General features: G+C 46.4%; 2 protein-coding genes across 2 annotated transcripts; one reads left to right on the top strand and one right to left on the bottom strand.

Annotated features, from left to right (window-relative positions):
- Positions 1-1,630: 1,630 nt before the first annotated feature.
- On the bottom strand, positions 1,631-23,035 carry LOC115133226 (regulator of nonsense transcripts 2-like). The gene is given in 24 exon segments (XM_029666226.2): positions 1,631-1,813; positions 1,987-2,034; positions 2,994-3,114; positions 6,098-6,239; positions 7,174-7,347; positions 7,483-7,581; positions 7,651-7,755; positions 8,112-8,272; positions 9,489-9,672; positions 9,834-9,950; positions 9,952-10,110; positions 10,628-10,831; positions 12,245-12,430; positions 12,981-13,097; positions 13,989-14,102; positions 14,259-14,367; positions 14,648-14,733; positions 14,893-14,996; positions 15,477-15,632; positions 15,725-15,913; positions 19,676-19,836; positions 20,017-20,796; positions 20,934-21,302; positions 22,962-23,035. Coding segments are annotated over 22 exon segments (3,843 nt in total). The 5' UTR covers position 21,302; positions 22,962-23,035; the 3' UTR covers positions 1,631-1,813; positions 1,987-2,027.
- Positions 23,036-23,206: 171 nt separating this feature from the next.
- On the top strand, positions 23,207-25,547 carry LOC135572772 (uncharacterized). The gene is made up of 3 exons (XM_065021204.1): positions 23,207-23,444; positions 23,658-24,495; positions 24,750-25,547. The coding sequence occupies exons 2-3, from the start codon at positions 24,032-24,034 to the stop codon at positions 25,024-25,026; spliced, it is 741 nt and encodes a 246-aa protein (XP_064877276.1). The 5' UTR covers positions 23,207-23,444; positions 23,658-24,031; the 3' UTR covers positions 25,027-25,547.
- The last annotated feature ends 222 nt before the right edge of the window (positions 25,548-25,769 follow it).

Raw genomic sequence — 25,769 nt, 5'->3', positions numbered from 1 at the left:
AGTAGAAAGCGATGGGTTAGAAGAAGCCTACATAACCAACTCATAAAGTAAAATGTAACATCCATATATGGTCACCTATGTAAACTTCAACATTTATTTATCCTGCAATAAATTTGGTTCAATTGGTAACATACATTTTTGTATTCTTCTAAGGCCTCTTAAGGGGTAAGAAATCTACAAGTAACTAAATGTAATCAGATTACGTTACTGAGTTTGGGTAATCCAAAAGTTACATTACTGATAACAATTTTGGACAGGTGACCAGTAACTGTACTTAGAAAGTAACCTACCCAACCCTGGGTGGGACACAGATCATGGACGCAGTAAAGAAGTCAAGCCAGAGGAGTGAGTCACAAACTGACACTTTTACTGAAACACAGGCAGAAATCAGCTTACAGAGCTGGTGCAGAAAAGCCCATGCAGTACAGTACAGATTATCTATCTATATATTCAACAGACAGAAATAATCAAACAGAAATGATCATCACTGAGTATGACTCAGGAGGCAAGAGGACAGATACGTATCTTATCCATTTGTCAAAAACTACAATACAGCAGACAAATTCCAACTCAACAAACTGTATATCACCCCAAAAAAGTATAGATTTTTCATGAAAATAAAGGAAACATCTAGAAAGCAAAAATGCTGAAAAAATAAAGAATATGTATTATATTCATCACTTATATTTTTTATTTCTGATGATGAAACGCTGGTCAGTCAACCCTGGTCTTGTAACAGCCTCAGGGTCAGGGTCGTCACAGTGACAAGGTGTTCCACTTCCAACAGGGTTAGGAGGAGCAAACCATCTCTATGGTACAGATGTAGGATCTTAATTTGATCACCCTGTTGCAGGACAACTTACTTTCCTGCAATGCAGGACATTTTAAAACGTGTAGTTCATGAGGTTTAAAAAGGCTTCTGAAGATTTTAATTTCAACTTTACAAAAATGTATCAACCAAAAAGTCTGTTAATCATAATAATTCATATTTCCTGTTGCTGCAGGATTATTGTCCTGCTGTAGCAAACTGACTCAAATGAAGATCCTACATCTGTAACCCTTGCTCACACAAGCAACCACGCCTTTCTGTACATCATCCTGTCCTCCTTGTTCCCTTGTTTATCGAGTCATTTAGTAGTGGTGACCCCATCTGTGCTCCCTCTCGTCCTCCTCCTCCATCAAGCTGCCTTTGAACAGTGTGTGATTTAGCTAGATAAAGAGAAAAAAAAGACTGAACAACAGATCTGTTCCCAGTAAGAGAAGCACAGTTCATCTCCAAAGATGTTACACCCTCACCCGTCCCCTTTGCTTTGACACATTCTGTCCATTGTCCTCCTCTTGTGAGCCCTTGTACACCATATCCTCATCCTGCACGGGAGCGAAGAGAAGACGACTGTAGTCCCTTGTCCTGCAGCCCAGCTGTCCGTGCGTCTGTTTGTCTTCGTCCATGTCTGCCCGTACATACGTCCGACAGCTGGTCGATCGTTCTTTCATTCATCTTTTGATTCGTTCTTTTGTTCAGGCGGGGTGGGTGTTTGTGCTGCTGTGCTGGTGTCGTCCCGGGCGACGCACAGAAAGGAAGGGGTGTTCTCTGGAATGCCTTAGCTGGCTGAAGGGGGTGCCCCCTCTTCCCCCTCGTTGATGCCCTTTCTCCTTCTCTTCCTCCGGCGGCGGGGTTAGGTGTGGGGGTCTGCGCTTGCGTCAGTGGGCGGCTGGCGGACTCACTCCCTGCTCAGGCGAGACCGATGGTCCGCTCGCCCTGTCTTGCTCTCTCATTTGCTTGCTCCCTCGGCCAGACTCCAATCAGCATCTCCTAGGGGACAGAGCAGGGCTTTACTGTAGTAGCTGTCTCCAGAACACTCACTGGAGTATTTATCCCATCCTCAAATCCCCAAAACATCCATCCAAGATCCACCTCCTTTCCCCCACCCATCCTTCCCCTCAACCTCCTGCCCCAATATCTGTTCCCATTCACTCCTTCAGTACCATCATTACTGCATCTCCTTCCATCCATAGGTTGCAATGGTCTAGCGTCTGTTCGTGAGAAAATGTAATTGTGAGTGACAATCCAAAATAAAGTTTTGTTAATTCATCAAAAACATAATTGTGTACTTTGCCATCAGTATCATGTAAGCATCTGTCAAATGTATGTTAGGCATGAATATGATGCGTTATGTTGACGTGGATCTAAATATCTCCTTTCTGAATTATTTTGTCACTTTTCCAAGACAAATATGAGGAAAGGACAAAGAACCACAAGCTATTTCTGTTCTGATGACAATAGAAAGTTCGGGCAATCTTTATTTCCAAAAATAAAAAGGAATCTTTACAACTTTAAGGAAAAATAATATGAAAATGCACTTTAGTGCCTGCAAAGCAGAACAGATATATTTTCTTTCACTATGCAAAAATAAAGGGGGACAAGTCTGTATCTGATCAGAATACTCAAAACAAAATATTTTTTTGACAGTTGGGAGACATTAACCCTTTCCGTTTTTAACATAAGCAGGGCCTGAGTGCAGAATGCAGTCTGTCAGTAGCGTGTCCGACTGAGCTGGCTGGCCCTAGCCTCCTGGCCCTCATATCTGTTGTTTCTCTTGTGTTTCTCTTGCCTGTCACACTTTTCGTGCCTTTCATTTCTCTCCTGCTTTGTTTCCTGCTTTCTGTTCAAGTGCTGAGAACAAGGAGGGAGAGTCAGTGAGTTGACTAGCACCACGTCCTTCGACAGGATCCCATTCTAATGCCAACCCTATTCCCCCCGCAGTGTATACAGGCTGTGTGTGATTGTATTTAGGTGTGGTGGTGATTAAGGACACAAAACAAACTTTTCATTCCACCACTGTCCCAGCCACTGTGACTGCTGCATTAAAGAAAGTTCACCAGTCACTCAGACTTTCTACCAGTATTTGGCTGGTGGTCTGCTGTTGATTCCAGGCCCTGGTGGTGTGTGTGTGTGTGTGTAGTGGGTAGGTAAGTTGAGGAGCGAGTCTCACCTTCCTCCGGTCTTGAAGATGAGGTCGGCGTTGGGTGCCCCTTTGGGGTGTTGGTAGCGCGGGCGCCGCTCCCGGTTGGTGTTGGCAGGAGCGGGCCGCTGGGCCAGAGACGCCATCATTTCTACATAGCAAAAACCAAGAAGGTAAACACAATGCTACACAAACCAAGCGAGTTTAAGACAATGCTACGGAAACAAATGCAACACAAACCAACAAGGTTAAAACAACGCTACACAAACCAACAACGTGTAGGCATGTTGAATTTTGGTCGTACTCCTGCTGCTTTCTCTTGTCATCTCTCAAAAACACTCCCCATTTCTTTTCCCAATGCCCCATTCTCCATCTGTCCCTCTTCTTATCAGTACTGTATAATAAAAGGGTGTCCAATCAAAAATGCATCTTTTGACAAACGAGTAAAGTAATGTGTAACTCCTCTAAGAAAACCTCATGTCTCTTCCAAACCTCATGTCTCTTCCAAACCTCATGTCTCTTCCAAACCTCATGTCTATCATAATCCGTTACAAAACCTATTGGGAGTTTTAAACTCTTGTAGGATGGCCAGAACTAAATCAATGGAGGCGCGAGAAGAAAAGTAGGCAACAGTCAGGACAATTGCATTGCGTCAGCTAGGAGGATTCTCTGCAAGAATTAAGGCTACTGCTCCCTGACAGGCTCACTTTCCCATTGAACTCGTCATCTTTCTTTGAATCGGCAGTACATAAAACAATAGAGGTAAGATGGATATCGGTTTTGAGACATGACACATAGTATTTTCATATTATACGCTTTTTCAGTTAGAAGATTTCACACAAGAACAAGCATATCTCTGTGAAATGTCAACGGAGCACTGAGCGTATACCAAGTTCATTATTTTCAAAGCCTTTTACATTTAATTCAGCTCGTGTCATGCTAATTTAGCTTTTCTGCGACCTGCAGAAACAACTTTAAAGACGACAGCCACAAAATGTCAACTCTTCAAAAGATGCTACAAGAAACCTGCGTCGCTATTTCAACAGAGCACGGTGCTTACTCAAATCAAATCGACGTTTATTGGTCACGTACACAGATTTGTATTGCAGGTGCAGCGAAATGCTTGTATTTCTAGCTCCAACAGTGCAGTAACACACATAATGCATACAGTAAAAAAATTAAGAAATTAAGAAATATCAGAACGAGCAATGTCAGAATATATATATATATATATATACATACACACACATACAGTACCAGTCAAAAGTTTGGACACACCTTCTCATTCCAGGGTTTTTCTTTATTCTTACTATTTTCTACATTGTATGAAATATGAAATAACACATATGGAATCATGTAGTAACCAAAAAAGTGTTAAACAAATCTAAATATATTTTCGATTCTTCAAAGTAGCCACCCATTACCTTGATGACAGCTTTGCACACTCTTGGCATTCTTTCAACCAGCTACCTGGAATGCTTTTCCAACAGTCTTGAAGGAGTTACCACATATGCTGAGCACTTGTTGGCTGCTTTTCCTAACTCATCCCAAACCATCTCAATTGGGTTTGTAAAGGCACACACCTGTCTATATAAGGTTCCACAGTTGACAGTGCATGGCAAAGCAAAAACCAAGCCATGAGGTCAAAGGAATTGTCCGTAGAGCTCCGAGACAGGATTGTGTCAACGCACTGATCTGGGGATAGGTACAGCCTTGAAGGTCCCCAAGAACACAGTGGACTATATCATTCTTAAATGGAAGAAGTTTGTGACCACCAAGACTCTTCCTAGAGCTTGCCGCCCGGCCAAACTGAGCAATCTGGGGAGAATGGCCTTGGTCAGGGAGGTGACAAAGAGTTCCTTTGTGGAGATGGGAGAACCTTCCAGAAGAGAACCATTTTTGCAGCACTCCACCAATCTGGACTTTATGGTAGAGTGGCCAGACGGAAGCCACTCCTAAGTAAATGGCACATGACAGCCCGCTTAGAGTTTCCCAAAAGGCACCTAAAAATTCTCAGACCATGAGAAGCATGACTCTCTGGTCTGATGAAACCAAGATTGAACTCTTTGGCCTGAATGCCAAGTCTGGAGGAAACCTGGCACCATCCCTACGGTGAAGCATGATGGTGGCAGCATCATGCTGTGGGGATATTTTTCAGCGCCAGGGACAGGGAGACTAGTCAGGATCGAGGGAAAGCAGAACAGAGCAAAGTACAGAGAGATCCTTGGTGAAAACCTGCTCCAGACTGCTCAGGACCTCAGACTGGGGCAAAGGTTCACCTTCCAACAGGACAAACGACCCTAAGCACACAGCCAAGACAACGCAGGAGTGGCTTCGGGACTAGACTCTGAATTTCCTTGAGTGGCCCAGCCAAAGCCCAGACTTGAACCTGATCGAACATCTCTGGAGAGACCTGAAAATAGCTGTACAGCGACTGACAGAGCTTGAGAGCATCTGCAGAGAATGGTAGAAACTCCCCAAATAGAGGTGTGCCAATATTGTAGCGTCATACCCAAGAGGACTCGAGGCTGTAATTGCTGCCAAAGGTGCTTCAACAAAGTGCTGAGTAAAGGGTCTGAATACTTATGTAAATGTGGTATATATTTTTTGCTTTGTCATTATGGGGTACTGTGTGTAGATGGATTAAATCGTTTTTTCCCTCATTAATTTTAGAATAAGGCAGTAACGTAACAACATTTTTAAAAAGTAAAGGGGTCTGAACACTTTCCGAATGCACTGTACATATGAAGTGGGTAAAACAGTATGCAAACATTATTAAAGTGACCCGTGTTCAATGACTATGTACATAGAGCAGCAGTCTCTAAGGTGCAGGGTAGAGTACCGGGTGGTAGCCGGCTAGTAACAGTGACTAAGGTTCAGGGCAGGGTACTGGGCGGAGGCCGGCTAGTGGTGACTGTTTGTTTTTTTATCGGCTGTATTAGGTTATGAAATCCAACATTTTGGATATAAAGTTAATGATATGTTAGATAAAGACCACACCGAATGACTCAGAACATGAATAATCATATTTGCCTTGGTAAAAATGTATTTTATAACATAAGGAAGTGACATTTTATCACCGAAGTGAGTTTTCACCCACTCGAGGCAGAGTGAGTAGACACCCTATTTAATACCTTGGTAGTCTTCTTGCTCCTGTCTCTCGTTGATGTCCAGAGTGAGCTTCTTCATCCTCATCCTCTCCTCCTGCTCTGCCTGCTGCTGGTTGAAGTGGTTGGCAGCCAGGTGGGAGGATAAAGGCACGTTCAGGATCTTAAACTGGAAAACGAGAGAGACAAAACTGAGACGCATTCAAGAACTTTAACTCCAGTTAGGAGATCTGAAACAGGCACATTAAGCATTGAGAAGGAGCAAGAGTTACATCTCATGCTGTCGGCAGACAATGGGACAAGTGTTCAGTATTCACACTGCAGAAACATGCTCTCCTGGCTCACTATTCAAACTTTTACAACATGCCCCGTGATGTTTTTTCTCTGGCTGTGCTAAAACTCAAATGTGTTTCCCGGACGGAGGTCCAGGCAGCAGAGAAAGTGAGGGAGGGCCACTCCCATGGTGTGGAGCTGACAGAGGAATGCAGTGAATGTGTCTGACAGGGAGGGGTCCAGATAGCTGTGACGCTTACTAACACACACTGAACCGCTTTATCCTCACCTCAGGAAACGCACTACAGGAGAGGATAGTGTGTTTAGCATGGGGGTGTATGGAGAGACACGTCATCTATAATGCATTAAGCAATTTATATAGCTTCATTTTACATCAACAAAAAACGTCTATAGCCGGTACTGTTATTTGGTAAAAACATAATGTTTACATAAGGTTTGTTATCCGGTAAAAGCAGTTGCTGGAAGTGTAGTGGACTGAGTTTAGAGAGGTTTACTTTAACGTCTTGATTTTTCTGGACAGAGAATGTGCACACACTCTGAACCTACAACAGTAAAAGAGCTTGTCGTCTCTACCCCACCACCATTCATTCCACCAGCGGACTGGGCCTAAATACACACACACACACACACACACACACACACACACACACACACACACACACACACACACACACACACACACACACACACACACACTCAGCGTCAATATTATCACTGGGTCTGTCTGACAGTGCTGATTCTGTGGAGGGATCTGACTGAACTAACAGCGAAGGAGACTTCAACAAGTTAGTATGTGTGCGTGTGTGTACCTGCTGTTTGTTGCCCTTGCGCGTGAGCATGACAAACTGCATGGTGTCTGAGATGCCTCCGTCTCCCTCTCCAGAGCAGACGGGTCCTCCAGGGCCTTTCTTCAGCTGGCTCTTCAGCTGCAGGGGGATGGCCACGTCCAACTGGTGCACCTTCACCGCCTCCCCGCTCCGCTGCTACACACGCAGCACACACACACACACACACACATTAACTCCTGTTAATACCCGTTTATTTAACAAAAGTAGTACAGTACTACGGACATAGTGACTGTGGCACACAGATTAGAGAGAATAGGAGAGATACTGTACCTGCAGGTTCTCCAGCATCATCTTGTCCAGAGCCTGGATGAAGTCCTCATCCTCAGCACATGCCACATGCTTCAGACCGCCACCACGGATGGTCACCTCCTACAGGACAAGACTGTCAGCAACACAATAACCTCTCTCCCTTTCTCCCTCTCCTTGCCATCTTCTTACATTGTTCTCCTCGTCCGTCTCGTTCTCCTTGTTGGAGTCGGTCAGATAGTCAGTGTTCTCCTCCTCCTCTTCCTCCCGCTCCTCTTCCTCATTCTCAGACCCTTCCTGGAACACACAGCAGGTTCTTAGATGGGGGTGATTGTGTGCTAGCTTCTGTAAGGTAGAAAAACAAAACACTAAACCTGGAGAGCTATGTTGTACGTCGGGCATGATAAGAGTTGAGTCAACATATCAATCTAGCAACACAACAAGATGACCCGCTTCCTTATACAGTATCTTGATTAGGACTGGGCTTCTGTCCTCAGTTTGCGACCCCTCCCCTACAAAAATAGGGGTGAGGGCCAAATGAATGAATGATAGATGAGTGAACGAGTGAGAGATCTAGTATCCACCTATTAGGAGAGACTTGTGTCTTAGACATGCAATGAATGAATGGATGAATAAAAAATTGACAGAATCACTTCTTCCTCTAGCTCGTTCATCTCGCTCTCATTGCCAGACTGTTCCTCTGTGTCCGCCCCTCCCTCTTCATCGTCATCCTCGTCATCCTCGTCTAGAGCCTCGCCTTCACTCCCCATGGCACTGGAGGGCCGGCCGTCCTTCTGTCCATCCATGGCCAGTCCTGCAGGACACACACACACACACACACACACCTTCATTCGAATGGCGCAGCGTCAGGTTGCAAGACTAAGTCTTGAAGCAAGAGACTTCGAGAGAAAACAGATGCTTGGGGAGACCATGAATATAACGTCAGAAGCCTGATGAGCTGAAAGCAGTAGAGGAGCAGATAGATGTATAGTTAAGAGACGCTACTAAGCAGTAGAACTTAGTTAAGGAGGGTTCGGCAGAGGCAGAGGAATGCCTTCAGTGCCTTATCTTGGTTAAAGGATGAATGGCGAAACAATGAGGCCACTGTACAGCCTGTGGCTTACATCACCCTCATCAATCACTCACGGTACAGACGGACAGACACGCACAGGGTTTTTCAGAAGCGCTCTCTCTCGCATTCCACGTCAGCACCTTGAAACCTGGAAACAATGTTCTGTGCCTGGGTTAATACAGCGGACTACTTGTTCTGTGACTCAGAACGCATTACACCCGCTAAGCGAATGCTTCCTTCTTCCTCCTCTGTGTCCCACGGGGTATTTCATGATCTACATCCTGTCGGTCTCTGGATTGTTTCTCTGTCTCTGTGCATCTCTTTACTTTCCTCTCCATCAGATAGCTGACCAACTGTGTTTCACCTAAAGAAACACTTTCAGTATTGTGCCACTTTAGAACAGCAGGCGCAATAGGGCTATGTTGTATTTGACAATATACTGACACATCGTGTCATTGGGATGTCACTCAGGTATTTATTCATATTCCCCTATAACCCTGAAGTGAACACTTACTTGAGTAAATGTGTTTTTGTTTGTGCAGACTTAAGAGTGTGCGCTTTAAGTGGCAGTCTACAGTGCAGGCAGGTCTGACTGCTGTGTGTTTGTGGTATATGTGTGAGAGGGCCAGGTATGTGTGTTATTATGAGGGAATTAGACCTGTCTGACAGACAGAGAGTGGTAGGAGCTGAAGCAGCCTCCTACACACGGGGGAATGTTGCTCAGCAGGGAGGACAGAGAGCAGGAGTGGGCCAACCTGAGGAGCTAGCTGCTACAGCAACATATTTCCGAGGCCTGCAGGCACACACACACACACACGCACTAGAAACATGTGGGGGACTTGTGTATGACAATGATCTTTAACAACCTTGTTGTAGTGTGCGTGTGTGTGTGCATGCGTGTGTGCCCTTATGCATGCATTCCTGTGTGTCTGTCAATCGCTCTCTCTCCGTCTCTTACCCAGTTTAACGAGGAACTCCCTCTCCAACTCGGTGACGTGTCGTGTGGAGTCTTCCAGGGAGATGCAGAGCTTCATCTTGGGCCGGAGCAGCTCCAGGGTGTCACTGATCATGTAGTCAATGTCGATGGGGAACTGGTGCTCCGCACTCCACACCTCCACACTCTTCTTCCACCAGATATACCTCTGGAGGACAGACAACAACACATCGCAATTTAGGGACAGTCTTGTAACGAATTCATGTATTTGACATTATGTCACAACAGTATCAAAAACCATTCATGGTGAGAGAGAGAGAGGCTGAGAGGAGTGAAATAAGGGGAGGTTAAACAGTCATACCGACTGACCTGGAAGTAGATGAGGAAGCAGTCCAGCTTCCTCTTGCTGGAGCCGCGGTCAAAGTACTGTCCGCAGGTGTCAAGCAGGGTGCAGACCATGCGGATGCGGAACAGGTGCTCGGGGGGGGTCCAGGGGGCTGGGGCTGCCGTCCGGGTTCACGCCGAACGAGATGAAGGAGAAGAGGGTGCGGAAGATGACCGCTGACTCCACCATGCGGTAGTTGTAGAGCTCCCCCAGAAACTTGGCACTGCTGATCCGACGCTGGTTGAACTTGGGCTGGTTCACCTGAAAAGGAGAGGGGAGAAGGAGCGATGATGGGGGGTGAGATCGGGGAGAAAACGGGTGAGATGGATAGACATGGAGAGGAGGGGGAGAGATGAGAAAAAGCAGGTGAGGTGGAATGGCAGAAAGGTGTTGAAGTTGAGTGCATCTGTGCTCAGAAACACCATGAATAAGCCCCAGGGAAGACTTCACCCACATGAACCTCAGATTTAGCACTCAATTTGTTACTGTGTGTCACGCAAACCACATATCTGAACCAGAAACAAGCAGTTCGACAGCCTGTTCACACGGTATACAACACGTAGCCTCAACAATCACTCATTCCAGTCATAAAAAAAGTACCATCAATCTCTCCTGCTCGGGCTCTTCACATAGCCCTTACATCCAGGAATGAACTCTTGAATTTGGGCCTGACTCCAACCAGCTCCTCCTCCCTGGTCCTCACCTCCAATCCCAGAAACAGCTCACCACCCTGGGCTTGCCTTGCCTTGCCCTCCCCACACCCTCCCATGGTGCTCACCTCCATTCCCAGGCGGATGTCCTCCAGGACCCCATCCACCACGTGGATGCCCACGTCCTCCTGGTAGGCCACAAGGCCGGCCAGCAGGTTGGCCACACAGTGAATGCTGTTGTACTTGATGTTCCAGATGTTGACCATGCAACAGATCAGGTAGCCTTTAGACTCTGGGTCCTGCCAGGGGAGTTTACGCATCTGCCTCAACACCTAGGGTAGGGGAAGGAGGAGAGAAGGGGATGGAGAGGAAGGAGACAAGGAAGAGGGAGAGAAGGAAGCGGAGAACGAGAAGGGAGAGGAAAGATGATAATCGGCAGGTGTTTGATACTTCTGTTGTGGTTTAGTTTTTTGGCAAGTTAAATAAATTACAGACTGATCGGGCGGGGGGGGGGGTCAAGACCCTTTCCCCCCCTCAAATCTCTCTATAGTGTTTTGATGAATATGCATCAGCCAGTGACTGTATAAATGAGGCACCATAAAAATAAAATGTAAAGCCTTTCGTGAACTAACACTTGCGCGTGACTTTTATCCCCCCTTACTGACTTCAAGTTGAATTAGTCGTATATGTACGGGATACACATGGTATACACCCGTCCAACTAAATGTTACTTGCAGGTCCCTTCTTGAAAATGCAACAAGAATACGAAAAAAATGAATAATTGGCAGTAGAATAGAATAACACATAAGTATAATACAGGAAGGCACAATTTATAGTTCAATATTTACATGTGTACTGGGGACGGGGAGGGTGGGGGGCAACGGTATAAATAGAGCTGTATAATAAGAGTCTGGTCGCGGCAGTTGTGATGTGTGTGTAGCATGAGTGTACAAAATATTAGTAAAACCTTTCTAATATTGAGTTGCTCCCCTTTTGCCTTCAAAACAGCCTCAATTTGTCGAGGCATGGACTCTACAAGGTGGCGCAACCGTTCCAGTGAAAGTTCCAGAGGTCTAAATATGATACCCCCCCCCCCCCCCAAAAAAAAATACTAACCTCCACTGTTACTGTAATCATCAGAGGTTAGCATGTCTTGGGGGTTATCACATTTGCGCGTCTAACTTTCTCATTCATAGTGATTCATTCAGGATGATCCGTAGCATCAAGGTAGCATCCACATTAATATAGAATGTAGAAACACATTCTACTCTTATTTACAATAAAAGCGACTCCAAAATGACGCAATACATTATGCACCATTAATTTCTATTGGGCACAAAATGATCTGAAACACAGCAGATGCATCCAACAAGTTTGTATAGTCATTGCGTGCTAGGAATATGTGACCAAATACATTTTACTATTATAATACACATAAGTGAATTTGACCCAATACCTTTGGTCCCCTAAAACGCGGGGACTATGGACAAAAATGTATGTCATTTCATAAACGGTTCACCCGATATGGATCAAAATACCTTCAAATTAAAGCTGACAGTCTGCACTTTAACCTCATAGTATCATTTCAACTGCAAAGTGCTGGAGTACCGAGGCAAAACAACAAACAAACGTGTCACTGTCCCAATACTTTTGGAGCTGACTGTATCTTAAGATGAATGCACTAACTGTCAGTTGCTCTGGATACGAGCGTCTGCTAAGTGACTCAAATGTAATAATCTTCATACCTTCTCCGTGGTGACCTTGGAGAGGTCCTTGTAGAGCAGTCTGCGGATATACTCCTGCAGCGGGGGCCTCTTCTTCCTGACAGTCTTCTCCATGGGCGGAGGGTTGCAGTAGTAGTAGGCATTCTCCACCATGGTCACGTAGCGAGCATCCAGGTGCTGCGCCTGCTTCTTACGCATCATTTGCTCCTGAAACAAGCAAGCATACAAAACCAAGTGAGCCGTTCAATATAGAACCCAACTAAAAGCCCTCAAAAAAGGTTTGTTATCTTATTATCTTGCTAAACGTAACCTAGAAAATATGGCAGCTGTTCACGCGACATGAATAACCTCGTCCAAATGCAATTTAGGGACACTAAAGCTGGATTAATAGCACTTTATAAATCAGATTTAACCCTGGATTTCGGCACCAGTTAGGAAGGCCAAGACATGTCTCTCTCCGGGACTTTGGATGCACTCCAAAACCTTTGGGGAATTCCAGTATCGTGTTTGATAGGTGTGTGTGCTTGTACATTAGTGGAGGCTGCTGAGGGGAGAACGGCTCCTAATAATAGCCGGAACGGAGCAAATGGAACGGCATCAAACACCTGGAAACCATGTGTCCAATCTATTCAAAAAAAATGCCACCGATTCTGCTCCAGTCATTACCACGAGGCCGTTCTCCCTAATTAAAGGTTTCGCCAACCTCCTGTGCTGTATACGTACGTGTGTGCATTGCCGTGTGTGTGTGTGTTTGTACCAGAAGGACGCTGGTCCGGAGGTGGGAGTCGGGGGATCGGAAGAGGAAGCGTCCACTGGTCTCCAGCAGAGTGCAGGCCATCTCTATGTGGTGGTGGGAGAAGTCTGACAGCAGCATCTATAGAGCAACACACACACACACACAAACACACACATCACTCAGTAACATGATGATGACAGTGTAATACAATAATTGTAACAGTAACCTAGTTTCCATTCACAGTTTTTATGCGAGTAAAGTCATGTCATATGTCATTTTTTAAAATCACGACAGGCGTGATGGAGACAGGAAGTGTCAGTACAATTTCATAAATGTCGACAAACAATTTGTTCGTTCGACGTGGTGGGATCATTTTGTGTCGGTAAATTGAATTATGTGACAATTGCAGTGAAAACTCCTTCATGCGCAAATATTGATATAATAAAACCATCATGATGATGTAAACTTGGGAGTCACGAGGAATGCTGGATATGAAGTTGTACTACCACTACGGCATGGAAAAGTATTAAGAGTTTATAGGCAGCTGAAATAAGTTCTGATGAACTTCATGGTGGTTAAGTGATGGATGGTGATGAGCTTTGAAGGTGTTATTTGAATGATGGTGACGTGATGATGGATGCAAGGCTGCCAACTATCAAATGCAAATGATATTGCTCTTATTCATATCTCATCATATAAGTTATAACCTACCCTGTCCACTTTATCAGCAAACTGTTGTCTCGAGAGCATGCGCCAAAACCAGATTGGGCAAGTTACCTATTTATCGCGACAGTTTTGGTGACAAAACCCTTGGTAGAGTTAAAAATGAAATGGAAACATTGAACTTCTGCTTTTTATTTGGCACAGCATTTTATCAGTTTGATGGAAACACACCTCTTGTTGGAATATTAGAAAATTGTTTTTTCTTCTTCAGATTTTAGAATAGTTGTATGAAAATCTGTCAACCAATTGGATGGAAACCTAGCTAATGAAAGCACAGCTTCCTGGTGAAAGAGAAGCATCCCCTACCTTCAGACAATGCAGAGTGTCCGTTTTAGAGAACAGCTTGAACTTCGCCAGCTCCCCGATAAACCGTACAGTTTTATTTTTGGTTTCGATGTTGATCTGGTCCTTCTTCCGGATCTACAAAGCAACACAGCAAGCATTCTGTATTGATATCTCCTTCAAAACTGTTTGTTTCCTTCGGTACAGGTCCTATTTTAATGAGGCGGTGGTTCTGTATGAAAGACACAACAAAGACGAAGGTGTTAATAGTTGTTGTAAAGTCTTGGGACCTACATGGAACCTGAAGTCTCCTTTGAGTATGGAGCACAGGTCATCGGCCACATCTGACATGCAGGGGTGAAGGGTGGCCACCAGACGGGAGTAAAAGGGCAGCAGATCCAACCTGGAAGAACACAACACAACCATGAGCTTTACAATGTTGTTAGTACCATTGACTCCTTTATGCCATTTCAAATTAAATGAGCAACGGCACCACCTAGTGGGAAAAAGGGACAAAAAAACAACAACATTCCCACACAAATCAATCCATTATCAAATCCTTCCAAATTAACTATTTGTGTGTGTGTGTGTGTGCTTTGTCAGGGAACAGTGAAGAAAGTCTGGACCAGCTTCCTGATCAAATCCTTTCAAATGAACTATCTGCTTTATAGTGAGTCTGGTACCTTTGTCTGGGAACGGTGAAGAGAGCCCGGACCAGCTTCCTCCTGTTTGACTTGGTGTTCATGTTCATGCAGAAATCCATGGCAGCCTGTGAACAAACACACAAACGGTCAGACTAATTCACTGCACAATTGCGTATTTAGTACCACATTCCCTGTGAATCATTGCCTTTGTGGCTAAACTCAAATTATTACGCATGGAATAGATCCTTCTGGTATGCTGAAGGTGTGTTGTGTTTTCTCCTTGCCTTGTCTATGAGGTCTCTGTTGACGCAGTTGGGAAGCTGCTGGATGAAAGCGTCCACGATGAGCTTCAGGTGGGACCCGGTGCTTGCCTCCTCATCCTCTTGTTCTTCACACGGAAACAGGGAGGACACAGTCAAACATGAATACAACAAAGTCATGCTCCAAATATCCCCTTAGCGAACTTAAAGAGTCCCTCGGAGACAGAAACAGCAAAGACATAGCATAGGTATAGACCTAAGAATGGAGTTGATACATGTGGAATATTAGAAACCTTGTGAATGACTGTCTGGTTTCCACATGCTCAGCAACACACCTCTGTTTACTTAATTGGCCCTGAGCACCCATGAGTGGGCTCTAGCTCTGTTTCCCTGACCTCTCTCATACCCTAACTTGAGCCCTGGAAGAGACACACAAACACCAAGACACTGACCATGTCAATAACCAACATGCCTCCTCTATCCAGAGGCTGTAGATATTCGATTATTGCCGCCCTCTTGATGTAACTGTCAAAATGGACAGCTGGCAGTGCAAAGCGCTGGGTGTTGTGTGCTGCTTGGTGGCAGGCAGGCTGGTGGGTAGAGAATACCTTCATCTTTACCTTGCTCGTCCAATAGTTTTTTGGCAAGCTCTGCCTCGTTCTCTGCCTCGTCAGGTCCATCCAGCTCCAGAGGGTCATCAGCGATGTCTAGAGCCTCGAGCTCCAACTCCAACTCCTCTGTGGTGGCCGCAGCATCTTTAGCCTCTGAGGAAAGGATACAGCAACAAGAGAAGGGTCATTCAGACAGTGCGAGTCCGTGTGTGTGTGCATGCGTGCATGTGTGTATGCGGCTGTACCTTTACCAGCAGCCTCTTCTTTGTCCTTGCCCTTCTCGTTATCTTTGAACAGGATGGCGGGGACGAAGGCCTTCAGGTCCACCATGTTCTCATAGAAGTTCCTGGCATCCTCGTCCTCCCAGATGCCTCCCTCCAGGTCATACTCCCCGGGCTTCCCAGGGGTGAAGATGTCAATGCCAGGGCCGTGCTCTATCACACAGAGAGGAGATGGTTAGATACATACAGACACCAAAGACTGTTGGCTACATATAACTTCCGCACTCAACAACCCGGTCGCATTTCGCTTCGCTCCACAGGTAGTATCACATTTTTCATTTCATTTCATTACAGTACAACGGCTTGATTTGTTTGATCGTAGCTAGCTACATAGCTAGCTACATAGCCGTCTTTGTATCAAAGATAATTGTGTAGTCTAGAGCGATTTCCTAGGTTAGCTAGCCAGCTATTGTCGTTCTTTTAACGCAACGTAACGTAATCAACACTGCTAGCTAGCCAGCTAGCCCCGAATAGCAGCACAGTAGAAACTATTACACTCAACGGAACGACTTGATTAGTATAGTGTCAACAACGCAGCCACTGCCAGCTAGCCTACATAGTCAACAACGCAGCCTCTGCCAGCTAGCCTACTTCAGCAGTACTGTATCATTTTAATCATTTTAGTCAATAAGATTCTTGCTACGTAAGCTTAACTTTCTGAACACTCGAGACGTGTAGTCCACTTGTCATTCAATCTCCTTTGCATTAGCGTAGCCTCTTGTGTAGCCTGTCAACTATGTGTCTGTCTATCCCTGTTCTCTCCTCTCTGCACAGACCATACAAACGCTCCACACCCGCGTGGCCGCGGCCACCCTAATCTGGTGGTCCCAGCGCGCACGACCCACGTGGAGTTCCAGGTCTCCGGTAGCCTCTGGAACTGCCGATCTGCGGCCAACAAGGCAGAGTTCATCTCAGCCTATGCCTCCCTCCAGTCCCTCGACTTCTTGGCACTGACGGAAACATGGATCACCACAGACAACACTGCTACTCCTACTGCTCTCTCTTCGTCTGCCCACGTGTTCTCGCACACCCCGAGAGCTTCTGGTCAGCGGGGTGGTGGCACCGGGATCCTCATCTCTCCCAAGTGGTCATTCTCTCTTTCTCCCCTTACCCATCTGTCTATCGCCTCCTTTGAATTCCATGCTGTCACAGTTACCAGCCCTTTCAAGCTTAACATCCTTATCATTTATCGCCCTCCAGGTTCCCTCGGAGAGTTCATCAATGAGCTTGATGCCTTGATAAGCTCCTTTCCTGAGGACGGCTCACCTCTCACAGTTCTGGGCGACTTTAACCTCCCCACGTCTACCTTTGACTCATTCCTCTCTGCCTCCTTCTTTCCACTCCTCTCCTCTTTTGACCTCACCCTCTCACCTTCCCCCTACTCACAAGGCAGGAAATACGCTCGACCTCATCTTTACTAGATGCTGTTCTTCCACTAACCTCATTGCAACTCCCCTCCAAGTCTCCGACCACTACCTTGTATCCTTTTCCCTCTCGCTCTCATCCAACACTTCCCACACTGCCCCTACTCAGATGGTATCGCGCCGTCCCAACCTTCGCTCTCTCTCCCCCGCTACTCTCTCCTCTTCCATCCTATCATCTCTTCCCTCTGCTCAAACCTTCTCCAACCTATCTCCTGATTCTGCCTCCTCAACCCTCCTCTCCTCCCTTTCTGCATCCTTTGACTCTCTATGTCCCCTATCCTCCAGGCCGGCTCGGTCCTCCCCTCCCGCTCCGTGGCTCGACGACTCATTGCGAGCTCACAGAACAGGGCTCCGGGCAGCCGAGCGGAAATGGAGGAAAACTCGCCTCCCTGCGGACCTGGCATCCTTTCACTCATTCATCTCTACATTTTCCTTTTCTCTCTGCTGCTTAAGCCACTTTCTACCACTCTAAATTCCAAGCATCTGCCTCTAACCCTAGGAAGCTCTTTGCCACCTTCTCCTCCCTCCTGAATCCTCCTCCCCCTCCCCCCTCTCTGCAGATGACTTCGTCAACCATTTTGAAAAGAAGGTCGACGACATCCGATCCTCGTTTGCTAAGTCAAACGACACCGCTGGTTCTGCTCACACTGCCCTACCCTGTGCTCTGACCTCTTTCTCCCCTCTCTCTCCAGATGAAATCTTGCGTCTTGTGACGGCCGGCCGCCCAACAACCTGCCCGCTTGACCCTATCCCCTCCTCTCTTCTCCAGACCATTTCCGGAGACCTTCTCCCTTACCTCACCTCGCTCATCAACTCATCCCTGACCGCTGGCTACGTCCCTTCCGTCTTCAAGAGAGCGAGAGTTGCACCCCTTCTGAAAAAACCTACACTCGATCCCTCCGATGTCAACAACTACAGACCAGTATCCCTTCTTTCTTTTCTCTCCAAAACTCTTGAACGTGCCGTCCTTGGCCAGCTCTCCCGCTATCTCGCTCAGAATGACCTTCTTGATCCATATCAGTCAGGTTTCAAGACTAGTCATTCAACTGAGACTGCTCTTCTCTGTATTACGGAGGCGCTCCGCACTGCTAAAGCTAACTCTCTCTCCTCTGCTCTCATCCTTCTAGACCTATCGGCTGCCTTCGATACTGTGAACCATCAGATCCTCCTCTCCACCCTCTCCGAGTTGGGCATCTCCGGCGCGGCCCACGCTTGGTGCGCGGCCCACCTACCAGGTGGCGTGGCGAGAATCCGTCTCCACACCACGTGCTCTCACCACTGGTGTCCCCCAGGGCTCTGTTCTAGGCCCTCTCCTATTCTCGCTATACACCAAGTCACTTGGCTCTGTCATAACCTCACATGGTCTCTCCTATCATTGCTATGCAGACGACACACAATTAATCTTCTCCTTTCCCCCTTCTGATGACCAGGTGGCGAATCGCATCTCTGCATGTCTGGCAGACATATCAGTGTGGATGACGGATCACCACCTCAAGCTGAACCTCGGCAAGACGGAGCTGCTCTTCCTCCCGGGGAAGGACTGCCCGTTCCATGATCTCGCCATCACGGTTGACAACTCCACTGTGTCCTCCTCCCAGAGCGCTAAGAACCTTGGCGTGATCCTGGACAACACCCTGTCGTTCTCAACTAACATCAAGGCGGTGGCCCGTTCCTGTAGGTTCATGCTCTACAACATCCCAGAGTACGACCCTGCCTCACACAGGAAGCGGCGCAGGTCCTAATCCAGGCACTTGTCATCTCCCGTCTGGATTACTGCAACTCGCTGTTGGCTGGGCTCCCTGCCTGTGCCATTAAACCCCTACAACTCATCCAGAACGCGCAGCCCGTCTGGTGTTCAACCTTCCCAAGTTCTCTCACGTCACCCCGCTCCTCCGCTCTCTCCACTGGCTTCCAGTTGAAGCTCGCATCCGCTACAAGACCATGGTGCTTGCCTACGGAGCTGTGAGGGGAACGGCACCTCAGTACCTCCAGGCTCTGATCAGGCCCTACACCCAAACAAGGGCACTGCGTTCATCCACCTCTGGCCTGCTCGCCTCCCTACCACTGAGGAAGTACAGTTCCCGCTCAGCCCAGTCAAAACTGTTCGCTGCTCTGGCCCCGCAATGGTGGAACAAACTCCCTCACGACGCCAGGACAGCGGAGTCAATCACCACCTTCCGGAGACACCTGAAACCCCACCTCTTTAAGGAATACCTAGGATAGGATAAAGTAATCCCTCTCACCCCCCTTAAAAGATTTAGATGCACTACTGTTCCACTGGATGTCATAAGGTGAATGCACCAATTTGTAAGTCGCTCTGGATAAGAGCGTCTGCTAAATGACTTAAATGTAAATGTAACCAACAGCAAAAAAACATGATAACAATGTGGCTTTATAACAAAAATCGCCCAAAATGACAACAAAATGCACAGTCTTTATATTGTTCCTATACCAAAGTAATAAAGAGTATACAAGGATTGTTATTCTTTACCTTCCTGCACAGTCTTGTCCAGTGGAAGTTCTGGCATGTTCTCATCCAGAAAGTCAGCCAGAGACTGGGTGTTAGCCAGCAACTTCTGGTAGGATGTAGCAAACTCCTCATACTGCTTGTGTCTGTCCTCACTCAGCTCCCCTTTGGAGTGGAGGATACGCCTGGAGGAAGAAAAAACATGGAGGTGTCAGTATGTACACTAAAAGACATTTAGCATGTTACTCAAAATGGCTATGCGTCTTGTATTGTGGCAGGAGTATACACTGAAATCAATAATACAAGAGAAGTTGTGAGATGGGTCATGTTGAAAGAATTCTCCCAGGAAGCCTAGGCCCCATCACCTGTTCTGCCTCTCGATGTTCTGCAACTCGCGGTGGTCCTTCTTCAGGTGCTTGGTGAGCGAGGTGAAGTACTCCCTCAGAAGGTTCTGGAAGGGCTGCTGCTTCTCCGTGTTGATGATCTCACTGGGAGGGAAGGCCAGACCAAACTTCTCCCGTGCAGCCTTCACTTTGCGAGGCACCAGGCCCGCGATGTCGTCCCCGCAGTGCTTACAGAAGCTGATGACCACCGACACATGCGTGTGTGTCTCACGGTCTGTCCCGATGATGCTCTTCAGCTGCTCGTAGATGAGCGAAAGGCCCTCCTTGTCCGTAAACAGGCCCACGATGGTAAGCTCTGCGATGAAGCGCAGGTCGGTGCGCAGCTTGCTCACGTTGGGCGCCTTCTCCTCCTTGCGCGCCTCAAAGTGCCTCTTCCAGGCTTGGAGGAGCAATGGGGCGAATTCAGCGTAGCGCTGGTGAAAGAGGGAGCATAGGTGCACGGCGCAGCCCACATCAGAGATCTTCAGCTTGGCCTCCACCACCGAGCCCACCGCCTCGCCGATGTACTTGCTGAGGTTGAGCGAGCCGAAGTCATTGGAGAGGGCTTCACGCTGCTGCTCAGTGAGCGTGCGCAGCTTCTTGACGAAGGCCGTATTCTTCTTCAAGCTGGAGTCAAGGCGGCTAAAGAAGGTTTCCTCGGGACGGCCCTCGTGGGCGTTCTGGTTGCGGATGCGCAGCTCCTTCCGGCACTGGTGGCGCTCCCAGGCCTCCTGGTGGAGCTGGTGACCCTCTTCCTTCTCCCTGGAGTGGGAAGAAAGATGGAGAATCAAGTTAGCAATTATCGGAATTCACAAATACTAACCATACACAACGTTTATGATGTTGAGAGCACCTACAGTAGATACATTACTATGGTGGTTCCACCCCTGAGCTCTTACTTGAGTTGAGCTGCCTCCTCTTCACGCTGTCTCTTGGCCTCCTCCTCCTGAACTTTCCTCTCCTGCTCCTCCTGCTGCTTCTTCTCCTCTTCCTCCTTCTTCCTCTGCTCCTCCTCTGCTTTCAGTTTCTCCTCCTCTTTCCGTTTCCGCTCCTTTTCTTCCTTCTTTCTTTTGTCCTCCTCAAGTCTTCTCCTCTTTTCCTCTGCGGCCTTACCGATATCTTTCTTGCCAATCATCTTTGCCTCATCCTTCACTTTATCCCGGGAGGAGGCGGGCCGTCTATCACCCTCTCTGTCTTTCTCCTTGTTACTAAAGGAGCTCACCTCTTTCTCATCCATGTTTAATGATCTCTTGCCCTCAGCAAGCATTCTAGAAAAACAAAGTTGAATCATTCACATTAGCAGTGTTACCCATATCAGTGCTAGGCAAGCCTAGTTAATAACGTTGGGCCAGTAATCAAAAGGTTGCTAGATTGGATCCCCGAGCTGACAAGGTAAAAATCTGTCGTTCTGCCCCTGAACAAGGAAGTTAACCCACTGTTCCTAGGCCGTCATTGTAAATAAGAATGTGTTAACTGACTTGTCTAGTTAAATAAAGGTTCAATAAAAAAACATTGAACCCTAGAGGCCTGAATATTGACTTTGATCTCAGGCCCTTCTTATGAACAAATGTTTCCTTAATAAACAGCTTATTAGCGTACACCTAATATGTTCCCCCTGTTGATGATGCTCATTGTATATTAAGGTTGAACAAAATGATTTCATGTAACACAAATGAAATGAAATACGAAATTATGTGAAATTGAATTAAACAATATTGTATGTTGATGCTAATATGATTTACAATATTCCATTATGTTTCTATATGATAACAATAGCGTAATATATTTAATATGCCATATACTATTTTTTAACAGTTTCACTAATTAATTTGAATTAACTTAATAATTATGACACACCCCTCACTATTGTCATTGGTTACACTAATTGCACTGTTTGTCTACATAACCAGGTTCAAGTACTCATGATATTACCCTGAAGAAGGCACAGTGACCCTGAAACGTTGGTAAATACCCATTCAATTGCTGGGAGTTTATACATGGAGTGTGCCACTTAGTTTATTCGTTGTTCGTCAGTACCTATGCATAAACTATTCTGGGTGTGCGCAAGGTCATGTTTTTTTTATCTAAAAAATATATATCAACTTTGACTTAACGTTAATATTCGTTGATCATATCATTGTCTAATTCACATTGCTAGCTACACATGTATCACAAAATGTCGCTATAACAGTACTAGCACTGTTGGTTAGCGCCTGTAAGTAAGCATTTCACTGTATTCGGCTCAAGTGACAAACTTTGATTTGTGACTGACCGAGTTGCTAAAAGTTTGAGCCAGCCGTTGGTGAAAGCGTCACAAGATGAAATGTCAGTGATTGAATATTGCAATAGCGTTCGCTAGTTATTTTCAAATCTCCGCCAACTACCATATCTAGGTAATGTCATAAAATGCATAAAACCTCCAAGTTGACTACACGCCAATTACATGTTTGCCAACGTGCGTTGTGAGCCTATTTGACTCTTAAATTGCATTTCTGATAGTGCTGTTTAGGTAACGTTAGCTATGTTGACATTGCCTTACCTACGACGCACGTATAGCTAACATAACATGAACTAAGCTAACTTGCTGAACACAACGGTTAGATAAGAACCGTAATTTAGCAATTGTACGACTACTATATGTGCAATTATTTTATAACTACAAAAAAGTGTCTAAATGTTTTTACCACCAGTTTTGACAAAACTGCACACATTAAGCCAAAGTTACGTTGCTAACGCGTTAGCTAGATAACTGTTAGGCCACTTCGGATTGAGTCGCGACTCGAGAGGTAAACAAATGCCTTGGTAGCCCGCGAACATTAAGATCGTCGATGTCAATCGTCTGCATAAACCAAAAACAAGTGTCAACATATATTAGTAATAATTACATATCGTTCATTATAGAATATAGTCTAAAACCAAAGTATTACCTTCGATTTCTCTCAAAATAAACATCGGACTTGTGTTGATAAGTAAAAATGATTTCCTTGTGTGGCAAAGGACCCCTTGGATTAGGCACCAAATAATCTGCCTGAAAGGAAATGTAGGGTCTATTCTGCTTTGTTTATTGAATGGATAAGCAAATTGATCATCTTTAATATAGTAGTATTTTATCAGTAGATAAATTGAACTACACCAATTTTATAATTTAGTTATGTATTCATGGTACATTAATTTAGACAGGCAATGTTGCAGATTATATTAGGGAGTGGGTCTCTGTTGTGTCTGCTGGAGCAACAGTTGCAGCAGAGAGTTCCAGTCATTTATTTATACTTTAGTCATTCAACAGATTTACAGGAGCAATTATGGTTCAATGCCTTGGTCAAGGGCACATCTACAGATTTGTCACCTGACCAGCTCGGGGATTCAAACCAGCGATCTTTCGGGTTATTGGCCTAACACTCTTAACTGCTGTGGGTAAAGAATTAACGGTCTAAACTGATAAATATTCGGTTATCACTTTTTATTTCGTTTACTGTCAATGTCTGCATGCATAATAGAAAACATAACTAATGGTACGAAATATTATACATTTGAGTAAAACATTATCCCATTATCCATTATATACATTTATAGAAATGTGTTATGGTTTCAATAGTCTAAAAGTTTCCATTCTATTTTTTCAGTTTTCCCTCATCTATTACTGATAAGAGAACAAATTCAATGGAGAGAACTTGCTTTACCGGTCCACAGTGGCGATTTTAGCATGTAAATCTTGGTGGGACAAAGCATCATTTACTGCCTTTAACAAAAACATAGTTAAGACTCCAGATTTTATTTTAACTAGGCAAGTAAGTTTAAAAAAAATCTTACTTACAATGAAGGCCTAGGAACAGTGGGTTGGAGGTTAAATGCCTCCAACTCAATCATCAAGTTTGCGGACGACACTACAGTGGTAGGTTTGATTACCAACAACGACGAGACGGCCTACAGGGAGGAGGTGAGGGCCCGCGGAGTGTGGCGTCAGGAAAATAACCTCACACTCAACAAAACTAAGGAGATGATTGTGGACTTCAGGAAACAGCAGAGGGAGCACCCCCCTATCCACATCGATGAGACAGTAGTGGAGAGGGTAGTAAGTTTTAAGTTCCTCGGTATACACATCACAGACAAACTGAATTGGTCCATCCACACAGACAGCATCGTGAAGAAGGTGCAGCAGCGCCTCTTCAACCTCAGGAGGCTGAAGAAATTTGGCTTGTCACCAAAAGCACTCACAAACTTCTACAGATGCACAATCGAGAGCATCCTGTCGGGCTGTATCACCGCCTGGTACGGCAACTGCTCCGCCCACAAAGGTAAGGCTCTCCAGAGGGTAGTGAGGTCTGCACAACGCATCACCGGGGGCAAACTACCTGCCCTCCAGGACACCTACACCACCCGATGTCACAGGAAGGCCATAAAGATCGTCAAGGACAACAACCACCTGAGCCACTGCCTGTTCACCCCGCTATCATCCAGAAGGTGAGGTCAGTACAGGTGCATCAAAGCAGGGACAGAGAGACTGAAAAACAGCTTCTATCTCAAGGCCATCAGACTGTTAAACAGCCACCACTAACATTGAGTGGCTGCTGCCAACACACTGACTCAACTCCAGCCACTTTAATAATTTCAAGGTTTCAAGACTAGTCATTCAACTGAGACTGCTCTTCTCTGTATCACGGAGGCCCTCCGCACTGCTAAAGCTAACTCTCTCTCCTCTGCTCTCATCCTTCTAGACTTATCGGCTGCCTTCGATACTGTGAACCATCAGATCCTCCTCTCCACCCTCTCCGAGTTGGGCATCTCCGGCGCGGCCCACGCTTGGATTGCGTCCTACCTGACAGGTCGCTCCTACCAGGTGGCGTGGCGAGAATCTGTCTCCTCACCACGCGCTCTCACCACTGGCGTCCCCCAGGGCTCTGTTCTAGGCCCTCTCCTATTCTCGCTATACACCAAGTCACTTGGCTCTGTCATAACCTCACATGGTCTCTCCTATCATTGCTATGCAGATGACACACAATTAATCTTCTCCTTTCCCCCTTCTGATGACCAGGTGGCGAATCGCATCTCTGCATGTCTGGCAGACATATCAGTGTGGATGACGGATCACCACCTCAAGCTGAACCTCGGCAAGACGGAGCTGCTCTTCCTCCAGGGGAAGGACTGCCCGTTCCATGATCTCGCCATCACGGTTGACAACTCCATTGTGTCCTCCTCCCAGAGCGCTAAGAACCTTGGCGTGATCCTGGACAACACCCTGTCGTTCTCAACTAACATCGAGGCGGTGGCCCGTTCTTGTAGGTTCATGCTCTACAACATCCGCAGAGTACGACCCTGCCTCACACAGGAAGCAGCGCAGGTCCTAATCCAGGCACTTGTCATCTCCCGTCTGGATTACTGCAACTCGCTGTTGGCTGGGCTCCCTGCCTGTGCCATTAAACCACAACTCATCCAGAACGCCGCAGCCCGTCTGGTGTTCAACCTTCCCAAGTTCTCTCACGTCACCCCGCTCCTCCGCTCTCTCCACTGGCTTCCAGTTGAAGCTCGCATCCGCTACAAGACCATGGTGCTTGCCTACGGAGCTGTGAGGGGAACGGCACCTCAGTACCTCCAGGCTCTGATCAGGCCCTACACCCAAACAAGGGCACTGCGTTCATCCACCTCTGGCCTGCTCGCCTCCCTACCACTGAGGAAGTACAGTTCCGCGCAGCCCAGTCAAAACTGTTCGCTGCTCTGGCCCCCAATGGTGGAACAAA

The sequence above is a fragment of the Oncorhynchus nerka genome, linkage group LG8 (genome assembly GCF_034236695.1).
Source record: "Oncorhynchus nerka isolate Pitt River linkage group LG8, Oner_Uvic_2.0, whole genome shotgun sequence".
NCBI lineage: Eukaryota > Metazoa > Chordata > Actinopteri > Salmoniformes > Salmonidae > Oncorhynchus > Oncorhynchus nerka.
The sequence above is the reverse complement of the archived record's forward strand: the minus strand, read 5'-3'. Positions and strand labels throughout refer to the sequence as shown.

Coding starts and splice junctions, on each gene's coding strand:
- LOC135572772 (XM_065021204.1), top strand. CDS start 24,032: ATGATTGTGGACTTCAGGAAACAGCAGAGGGAGCACCCCCCTATCCAC. Junction 24,496..24,749: donor ACCCCGCTATCATCCAGAAG/GTGAGGTCAGTA, acceptor TCATCCTTCTAG/ACTTATCGGCTGCCTTCGAT.